The sequence below is a fragment of the Cyphomyrmex costatus genome, unplaced genomic scaffold (genome assembly GCF_001594065.2).
Source record: "Cyphomyrmex costatus isolate MS0001 unplaced genomic scaffold, Ccosl1.0 scaffold18, whole genome shotgun sequence".
NCBI classification, from domain to species: Eukaryota; Metazoa; Arthropoda; class Insecta; order Hymenoptera; family Formicidae; genus Cyphomyrmex; species Cyphomyrmex costatus.
The window spans coordinates 2211829-2223278 of NW_017275824.1; the positions used below are offsets into that span (position 1 = coordinate 2211829).

General features: G+C 30.2%; 2 protein-coding genes across 2 annotated transcripts in view; both read right to left on the reverse strand.

Moving 5' to 3' along the window:
* Window positions 1-489: 489 nt before the first annotated feature.
* LOC108772181 (feline leukemia virus subgroup C receptor-related protein 2-like) lies at window positions 490-3383 on the reverse strand. The gene is made up of 7 exons (XM_018537670.1): window positions 3181-3383; window positions 2859-3090; window positions 2470-2707; window positions 1583-1794; window positions 1352-1455; window positions 1139-1249; window positions 490-836 (listed from the first exon to the last, which is right to left on the reverse strand). Exons 1-7 carry the CDS (start codon window positions 3381-3383, stop codon window positions 491-493), a joined length of 1446 nt encoding a protein of 481 aa, XP_018393172.1. The 3' UTR covers window position 490.
* Window positions 3384-10043: 6660 nt separating this feature from the next.
* Window positions 10044-11450, reverse strand: part of nrm (neuromusculin) — an 84772-nt gene continuing 83365 nt past the window's right edge. The window contains exon 22 of the mRNA XM_018537573.1: window positions 10044-10119. The gene's annotated coding sequence lies outside the window, so the exon portion shown is untranslated. The remainder of the gene's footprint in view (window positions 10120-11450) is intronic.

The following is an 11450-nucleotide window of genomic DNA, read 5'->3' on the forward strand; positions in this document are numbered from 1 at the left end:
TTAAAAGATTTACATATATAGTATATTAATTTACATGGATTTATATTAAAAGCTTCCAAGATCCAGCTTGACCGGAAATGGCTTATTCTCATCGGTATTTAGTTTTAATGTTATGCAAGATTCTCGTTGATTATTTTGTTGAGGATACTATGTTATATTAAAATCTTTTTTTCTTACCATACTGTACAGTTAAACTTGTTGAAGAAATCTCTGTTTTTTTTTATGGTAGAGGCACTATTAAAGTATGCGCCATATTATTTGTTAGTAAGGGTTCCTTTTGCAAAAACAAATGATTTAATATATGGTTTTCGTAAAAAGCAAACGTATAATTTTCATTTGCGCCCACAATGTGAGATTAACTTTTTTAACCATTATATACGTATTGTTTAGTTTAGGAGGTGAAATATTAATAAAAATTAGAGCACCTATAAAATCGTATGTCGATTTAGAATTTTATTAGTACTGAAAGACTTAATATTACATGTGTCTATTAAGTAATGTTATAAGTAAGTTCATTCGTTTCTGATATGCTTTCGACGTTCTTTTCAATTCTGACGATTCCTTCATACTGGGCCTTTTTCCTCGCGTCTTGTCGTCTCTGTTCGTCTTTTGTTATCGTGGTCAAAATGGAACCGAGCAATAAAGCCAAGCATAAACCAATGTGCACCGGAATGTCGCCGTACATGTGCATTAATAATTCTAAAGATATAATGAGTATGATGCCATAAATGCTGGTTGTTATATTGAGAATTCCCGCAGGTATATTTTCTGACTCCGGATATGTAAATTCAGTGCATAGATCATACCCCAGTGCTAGGTATCCCGACATAAAGTATCTGTAACGAATAATAGAATGTAATAGAGATATCCCGTAAGACTTAACAAATAACATTTAAAATATATAAAATAAAATATAATAAAGGACCCAAATAAGTATGATATAAAACCCTACAATTGTTTTATATTACAACTTATTACATTGAAAAGAAAACTATAACGTCAATAAATATAGTGAGAGCAACGATTACGTTTTACTAAACTATGAAAAAGTGAAATACTTTTGTTTTACGTAATATTGTACATTTTTGAAGTATTCATATTTTTAATATGGGCATAAATAAATATGTCGGTATATTACCCTAAGAAAATCGCCGATACGTATACCATCCATTTTACACCCATGCAAGTAAACACTGCGAATAGTATTTGACCACAGAATGTAAGAAAATATACAGTCACGGCAGTTTGTCTGAAAATTGAAAATACATATCATTATCGATCTTTCCAACATAATTTATGATGAAGTATACTTAAATTAAATTTTTGTGGCAATAGCAAATATTTTTCTTACTTGAATTTATGCGTTTTATCAAGGATGATACCAAAACTAACAGAACCGGCCATACCGGTGAGAATTATGGCTAAGCCAATTCTGCCTGCATCTTCTTCTCCATTCTAAAACGCATGTGCGATCATACATATATATTGCTCTTAGATATATAGGTAAAAATATATGAAAATATTTTTCTCAAATTTTTCTCATTTAACATTTGATCTGTTACATTGAGATTTATTTGCTCACCTCGAAATGTGCGAGAAATATTTGATTGAGTAATGTAGACACAGCGTTTAACACGCCGACGTTCAAACCATAGGAATTACAGAGCATGATAAAGTTTTTGTTTTTGCAAAGTCTTTTAATCGGCTCCACGTATTCTTCTCTCTTTTCCGTCCGACTTATCTTTTGCAATGCCCGCATCTCATTCGGTGGTAATTTTGGTTCATTCTGAAATACTGATATGAAGGCATATTGAGAAGATTAAAATGCAATAATCTTTAATCCTCTTCTTCTTTTATGTAGTTACCTAAGGTAAAGTAAAATAAAAATCCGAATAAGGGGAATTAAAGTGGATTATTGGCTGTATTGGAGTAATTGATTACGTCAAATTTATAGTCTGTCTAGTAAGAGCGTGGCCTATCTCAAAGAAAAATGGCTTATTAGCCTTAAATTTATATTGATTGTATTCAATAGGAGGATTATGGCCAAAATTCATTTATATTAATAAGGAGTCCAGTCACCAGCTGCGTCTATAATAGACTGGCAAAGAGATCGCATATTCACGTGGTAAAAACCTCCAGATTCGTCGAATTTCGTTTTTTAAGCGCGAAATATACCTTGATCAAAAAGTTCCCGGAATTACTACCAGGTGATGCTATGGAATGAATTCCGGGAACTTTTTGATCAAGGTAGTATATTTTATATTTAATATTAGTAATTGAAATATACAATATTATGATTCTTTAATATTTTATTAAGTTAAAGTACGATTTTTTACGTGTGGGAGAATAATAAAAAAGACATAAAAATATTTTTCCTAATAGCTGAGATCTGTTTCATCTTACATGAGAATTAAACACTTATACTAACAAACTGTTACGTGTTATATTAGTAATACATGATGAACCTACACGTAAGCACAAGAACGAATACAATTGTGCAGACAATTGTGACCATCCAACATAAACGTGACAAATCTTTGCCGATGTCATCTAAATTATTGTGATTTTTTACTATTATAGGCCCTAAAAGAAAACCCAATGCTACTCCTAATTGATTGCCAAAAACACCTAAAGAAGTAGCTGTCGAGAGTTGAGTAGGAGGAAACCATTGCGCGGCCACTCGTCCTGGTAACGGCAGGACCATAGTCTAATACAAAATAAAGTAATTATTACTCTCTAAATAAATAAGGCAGAGAATATAGAGTGATAATATAACCATAAAAAAGAGTAAGGGAAAAATTTATAACGACTTCAAAATTCTTTTATAAAGATTAAGAAAGTAAATTAAGAGAGGTAACCTGCGCGAAGGCGACTATTGATTGACCAATGAAAGCAACGTAAAATCTATCTGGTTGAATGGAAAACGTTTTTATCCAGGCACCCAGACAGTTAAAACCAGCACCTATAATGGTAGTCCATCGCAGACCACATTTGTCTGTCATGTACGACACTGGAAATATAAACATCACGTAAAATGCCATGAACGACATCGAAGTCCAGTCAACCATTATCGAAGACACTCCATAATATCTAAATAGTACACAAAGATGGACATTGACGTTTTTACATTTAGTTAACCATTTCATCAAAATTGTTCATATTTTGAGAAAAATGTGATACCTAGTAACTATGTTGGTTATAATCGAATATTCTATCCATTGAGCAGAATTCGATCCTGCATAAATCATGTAAATGATCAGTATTAGCCATCTCTTCTTATACACTTTTAATTTTAATGGTTCTGCGTCGATTGGTTCACCAGATTTTATTATTTTTGTTGAATCTTTTATTGTGAGTACTTCACTTTGGTTTTTATCTTCCATTATAGTTATTTTCACTTTTTTGTAAAATGAGTTTTGTAAATCAATGTTTTTGATGTGTCTATCTATTTAAGTTAAAATATTTTAATATTGCCTTTTTCTCAAATTATTATTTCAATAAATGTAGAGATATTTAATTCTGGAGTGTGTAGTATACATATCAAATTTTACAAGTTTGCACCATTAATTTTACGTTCAAAATTGTTAACTGCACTAAAAATTTGTTTATTGTATCTTGAATAACAAGTTTTATAAGCAGCGCGATTTAAAATTGTATTTCACGGTACAACATTTTTCATATTTCGTGAATTGATTTTCAAATGACGCAGCGATAAAAGGATTGGTGTTGATTGAAATTGAGATGATATGTGACTGCTCATGTAATATTTCCGTTGCACAGATAGATCTGTTTAGTAATGTCGCCTAACAAATTTACCTTATCTATAATTGAACAGATAAAATGACATTATCAGAGCTTAAAGATTTAAGATCTGTACTTAGTTTTTTACGATTTTTATCAAATTCAGAAGCACTTTTGTACGATTTTAAAGTAATTGTGTGACAGTATGCATTATTTTTTTATTCATGCTGTATCGAACAACTTGCACATGTAGTGTAAATATAAAATGTGCTATTGCATTTATGTTTAAACAATTGAGACTATTAAGACAAAAGTTCGATATAAATCATGTAAATTGCTGTTGGATAAGATTATTCGAATGAGATAAACATCTAACTCATGTGACATTATATTTCCTAATGAATGCATATCGAACTGAGATAAACTAATATGTACGTCTAAATTTACAAAATAGTTCTGTTAAGCTGATCAGAACTATGCGACCTTGAATTTCGTTAAAAAGTTAGCACCCCATTTTTAAAAAATTATTAAAAAATGATTATTAAGCGCATATGTGTCATTAAAAATCATAGAGAACTCTTCGTATCGTCAAAAAGAAGCAGAAATTATCATGAGAACTATTGTATCTAAAAATTAATTTTTCAAAAATTTTTAATCTTTTTTTTAATATTAGAAAATTTTTTTTACATATCAGGAACTCTAGGCAATCACAAATTGAAGCTATTAAGCCGCTCAGAACTATTCCACCTGGAAATTTGATAAAAAGTTAGCACCCCATTTTTAAAAAATGTAAAAAAAATGTTTATTGAGCGGAATTCTTGTTATTAACTATAGGGAACTCTTCGTCTCGTCAAAAGGAAGTGGGAACTCTAATCAGAACTCCTGAGTACTACAGTTGGGGTGCTAACTTAACATACCAAGAAAAGAAGGGGGAAAAAAGATTTACGGTTTTTTATTTTCTTAAGGTTTTACTTTATTTCCCTTATAGTTCTCTTATGATTGTGACAATATATTTTAATCAACAATTTTTGTTTATTATAAAGTTTACGTTAAATATGAATAATTATTATTAAAAAATATAAGATAGATCTAAGCTGTTCGTGTATTACACTGTGTAGTATTCAAACATATTATGCAAAATGTACGATAATTTTATTCGCATAAAGTACTTCTACTTCATTTTTAGCATGTTAGAATATATGGATATCATATCAATGCGGTTAGCAAATAGTGCCACAGAGAGTTAATTAGTATCAAAACAAGGAAATTACGTACGTCATAAAGTATGGCTTATTGCACGCTTAATTGTAACACAATACAAATCTCACTTGGGCCGTCGCAAAAATGGAGAGGAAGGAAATTACGAGAATACTCACTTTTGCAATACTCACTTTTCGTTGGAGAACACATGTCGTTTCAGAAGAAGCAAGAGAATATATCTTACTTTTCGCGCGAGATAAGCTACTAAATTGAACTTTATGCATTGTACATCGAGGGATTTCGGTATTGCGATATCGGCTTTGCTCCTCGGGTTTCTGTGAAGAAAGATGTACAAGTAATACGCAATACATTTTCCATCGACGTGAGAATTTCCACGCGTCAGAATTTTGCGACACTGGAAAACTCGATACACGGCGGCACATCCTTCTAGCGCGATGATTCGGATATGAAGCTGTGAACGTCGCTCATATTCGGTTTAATGGATGAAGATAAAATCTACGCGCACTTTTCGCGACATTTTTTTTGTATGTCACATTCAATACCGGATTTATAATGGAATAAATACGTTATCATTACAGAATTCATAAGCAATGAAAAAACAGTTTTATAAATTTGATATTTTGTATACGAACTGCTTTTAAACGAATAGAATAATAATTGTTTGCAAAGCTATTGATGTAGAAATATAATATAATGCTTATGTTAAATTTTATTTACTTTATTAGTTCATTTGTGTTAAAAAATATTTAGAAGTTATTAGGTGTATAAATAAATTTTTGGAGTTTTTTTCGAACGTACTATATCTATTAATTTAAATTTTGACACACACATTCTATTTCGATACAATATTGTTTTTATGTGTCAGAAATTCCGTTTGCTTCAGTGACGAGTAGAGAAGCAGTAGCAAATAAGCACCTTATTAGAGTTTATTTTTAATTGGACTAGAAATGCAGTTAATTAACTACGAATTGTTTACACGAAATGTGTGTAGGTTAGTTAACTTTATTAATGGAAAAATAATTAGGTCCGGAAATTGACATACATTATTATTATCATTATCTAAAGTCAACCGCAGGATCTTTATACACTTAATAAATTTGATTTTTATGATAATTAGAGTAAAAGAATTTCAAATAACGTTTCATGCAATTCCCTGTTGTTTATTTCTAGCTTTATTTTGCCTAGGATAATGAAAAGCGTAATGCTTTATATATAACAGAATTTTTTATTGGACGTCATTCGTTAACAATAAAGGCGACGCAAATGTAATTCTTTTATTCTTACATAAATCTAGAGTTTATTACAAAATTAAACAATTCTAATGTAATTTTTCTTCGTCTGTTCAAATTTTTAAATGCATTGTTATTATTTTTAGTACTTTGAGTACAATGAAGCATATCAAAGAAATAGTTGAAACCTGAAAGAAACGTAATAGAAACGTGCATTTGTAAAAATATGTGCTCATTGCTTCCGTATATAACTGAGTTTCGCGCGTATGTTCAATACATTTTATTTGAAAAAATTTTATCGTTATCTATATTTTTTGTTTTGCACACATTTTCCAATTATTTATTTTGATGAGAATTTGTGAATATGTTACAAATGATCGATTGCTATTATTGTATAATTTAAAGAAATGATCGTCTGGAGTTTTATATAAATGTTCGGTTAAATCTATACACATATTCTAAGGTTTATTCGAACTCCTATTACGGTTTCACGTTTTACAGTTCTTGAATGCTTGAGATCGTGATTTGTTATACTATAATTATTAAAGTATACATTGTCCATTATAAACTATTTAATTCACCGAGCAACAGTTCATAGGGCGATATCTCAAATATAAAAATTGGTGAAAAATCACTTTACACTCCTATAGCGCAAGTTATTACACAGATACGTTCATACATATCAAGTTTATGCATATGATGGTGGCTAGTTTCAAACAGGTATATGTATATGTCGTCATCGGTTGGACATTTTACGATACATTAATTCCAAAACCTTTTATAATTATTTTTTTACATTCTATACATATATACGTACACATATATATATACGAGTATATGTATAGAGAAAGAGAGAGAAAGAGAGAGAGAGAGAAAAAGGGAGAGACAAAATAACTATTTTTATATATTTTATTATAAATGCAACCTCTCGGGTTTTGCGATTTTAGAGAAGCATAAAAAATATTGATTGATAAAATTAATAATTCAGGCCATACTACTAATTAATTTAAATATTGGGTAATTTAAATAGTCGCCTTAGTCACCAAATTGAGCCGTGCAATATACTTTAATAATAGTCAAATCAATATCGTGGTTATGATAGCAGAATCTTTTACAAGATTGGCAGACCGATGTTGGCAGTATTCTATTAATATCGGGCCAAATTAAATTAGATTTTATTCTTCATAAACTGTTTATTGAGTGGCATGTTGCTTCATGATGTATTCACGGTGACAATAATAAAATTTTATAAATACACCTGTGTTTGAATGTTGACTGAATGCATCACATAATTGGATATCGATATAAAAGGTTTTTATGTTCCGTCATTTCATATATGTATTTAATTTTTGTTTAATTTCGTAAAATCTCTGATGATGATACGTTTCGCCCGTTATATTGTTGCAGAATTATTTCACATTTCAGGATTAAATTTTATATTTCTAATGCAACATTTTTAAGAACAATAAAATTGTAAAACTTCCTCTTTTCCATCTCTTTTCTAGAGGGAAATCTGACACGTTATGAACACATTTTCGTATATGTTTTATGTTTTATATGTATATTGTTCAAAAAAATCAAAATTATTTAATTATAAAACGATACTCGTGCATAGAAAAAAGTTATCACTCAAGTTTCAGCTTATTCTTTGATTTTTAAAATCAATTTTTTCATAATAAAGATTCTACGAATAACTAATCTTTTGACAATTCTCTAATGCAGATCGTTGTAAATCTTGGTATAAATGGATAAAATTTATCAAAATAGTTAAATTATAATCAACTTGCAGAAGTTTAATTTAGATTTTCGCAGAGATTTAATATTAAATATTAAACAAATATAAAAAAGGGACTAATATTTAATTAAATTTGTGTCGCGGTAAAATTGACTTTAAATTGATCAAAGAATTTGTAAATGAAAGAAAGTAATAAGATTCCCAAGGGAATCTATGGCACCAAGCATATATCTATATTTATATCGATGAATAGTATGAATGGTCCGGATGTAAAGAGACGTAATTGAATTGGTTAGAATACGCGTGCGGTGAAAGAAAGGCGATTTGCAATGGATGTAGAGAAACGTTACCGAATAAAACGCTACGATAAGACGTATCACCATGAAAGAGCGAAGGTTTCATTTTATTTGGTCTAATATTTACGTTAGTGAACAGTATAAATTACCATTAATTATAAGCATGATTGAATTAGGCTGTTAGACTGTAATTTGATTACAACGTTATCGAACATGCATCTAATATATGTATATATTTTTTCGCGTAAGGTAATTGAGCACAATTTTATAAACAATCGCAATACTCGATGAAACGTATTATCGTAAAGAATTATTCACAGCTGAAGAAAGTTGATAACATTAATTAATATTATGTGAGGATATAAAGATACATTATTTACAAGATCTCGAATACATAATCACTGAACGATATCCGCGATTAAGCGGTGTCATTCGATTTACTGTCTGTACAAATAACTATTCATCTTGTAATTACAAATTTACAAACGTATGTAGGAAGATATTCGAGAGTAATATGTGTATAACAGAATTGTATACTCTAGCGCCGCTTATCAATAATTATATAATAATACGGAACAAATAGATTGGGATTATATTTGGCTCCGATATGTTTTTCTTTTTTCTTATTAATTTAATATTTGGTAAGATTTTCTGTTTTTATTGTAACGATTCGTGCGTTATTTTCATAATTTGATCCCAGAACACATGCCAATAGCTTATACATATAAATGTACATTATATCAATAATCTCGTATAAAGATATTTATAAATTTACAGATATCGAAAAATGTTTTAAAATTTTGTCACGTGTTCTACGAAGTTCGTCGCGTGTCCGGTGCGAGTGAATAAGAAGAACGAGTGATTTACCGATTATCCTTTCCTTCAAACGTTCAAATGTGTAACCAAAGTTCTAATTCCATCCGAGAAGATCTAATTTGAAATTTAGATATGGCATATGAAGTGATACGAAATATTAGAAACAACGTAATAATAACATAAATCACATCATATATAAAGAGAATATATACTATACATTTATCTGTACAGATAGTCCTGGACGTTCCCTTGAAGTGCCTTTAAATATTGCATAAACGTACGCGCAAATACGCGATTGTGCATCTTGACTATCTGTAATGCAAAGGATTTATAGCTTTTTGCATGTTGAACAAATCCTATTACGCTCATTTCAATTATGTAGACTGGTAATGGAGCCACAAATTTCGCAAATGGTGAAAATTAAATTTTGAATTTCAGTAAACGTAAATAAAATCTTAGCACTATTTCTCATGCAACTTTTTTCTGATTAGATCTTCAGTTTTAGTGTTTGGGTGATATCAATTAAACAAGCATTTTATTTAAAGCTAGCTTTTGAATTCGCAGATAGAAGCTTTCGGTGGATAATTAATTTTCATCGAGAATTTTTTTCTTCATATTTGTACCAATTACGCCAGTACGAATAAACGCAATGCAGCACAGAGTCGTAACTCATTAAATTCGTTCCACACAGAATCATAATTCTACAAATTTATTATGGTAACGTGTATTTCATAGAAATCGAATTTAGCGAGTTTTAACGAGCTGTCTATCGAGATGTATCTCGTACATTAAATATTTCTTTATCATTGCATCTCCCTAAGAAAGCTGAAGTAGAATCGCTATTAAATAAAAAGTAAACGGGAAAGGGTTAAAGCAGTTCCTCGTTATCGTCCGAAGTACCGTACATCTGCGGTCTCCTTTCCAGAAGTCGTTGCTGCTGCTGCTGTTGTTTTTGTTGTTGTTGTTGTTGCTGCTGCTGCTTTTGAAGAAGCGCAATACTAGCAGCTTTATAGTTAATCGGCCCGTACGACTTGTAGTCCACGTCCGCATAATCGAGATCCGAGAATTCCGGCTTGAAGGGCTACATAAACAGAAAAATGTAACAAATATCACAGAACGAAAATGGCCTATGTTCCAAACAATACGAATGTCTAAAAGACTCCTGCTTCCTCTGACGGTGCTTTTACTATAAAAAGTTAATATTTCTAACTTTTCAGTTTTATAATGAAATTGCTCGAGTATGGAATTAAGTAAATTTCATTTGGAATAAACTTTGCTGTACCAACTTATTATTGTTAACCTTTCAATCATTGTGTGGTATTTAATTTAATATTAATTAAATATCCTATTAATATTTCAAATAATTACAAATTAAAAGACTCTCGATATATAAAATATATTAAGGAGAAAAAAGGTTAATGAGAGTCACATCTCAAATACAAAATATCACATATATTAATGTCCTTGGAAATAACAAATATATTGATAAAAATATTTAAAAAACGCTAGGACATTTTTAAATTAAAAGTAACGCACAAAGATTCATATACAAAAATTACATGTTTCAGCCTTGTATTACGTTTTCATTTTTTAAATAATTTTACAAAAAGATATTATCGATACAAAATATTGAAAAAAAGTAAAGAGAGTTTAAATGTCTCTTAAACTTTGGTATTGTCTGGGTTCTGATCGTGCTGCGCGGACGACTGCGCACACAAGTTTTATTGCGGACTGTTCGTGAAGTTTCGAAACAGACCTGCTGTGCAAGCGATCGACAAATGACTGGTACCATTTCGAGTGCTAAGCTTTTCTGTTCGTGATCGATGTCCGTCAATTAGACAATGACGCGCGCTTAAGGCGAGTACATGAGTTAAACGGTGATCTTATGGTATGTTAAGTTAGCACCCCAACTATAGTACTCAGGAATTCTGATTAGAGTTCCCACTTCCTTTTGACGAGACGAAGAGTTCCTATAATTAATAACAAGAATTCCGCTCAATAAACATTTCTTTTACATTTTTGAAAAATGGGGTGCTAACTTTTTATCGAATTTTGAGGTGGAATAGTTCTGAGCGGCTTAATAGCTTCAATTTGCGATTGCCTAGAGTTCCTGATATGTAAAAAAAATTTTCTAATATTAAAAAAAAAATTAAAAATTTTTGAAAAATTAATTTTTAGATACAATAGTTCTCATGATAATTCCTGCTTCTTTTTGACGATACGAAGAGTTCTCTATGATTTTTAATGGCATATGCGCTTAATAATCATTTTTAAATAATTTTTAAAAAATGAGGTGCTAACTTTTTAACGAAATTCAAGGTCGCATAGTTCTGATCAGATTAACAGAACTATTTTGTAAATACCTAGAGTTCTTGATACATAAAAAACATTTTTGAAATATAATAAAGTTTA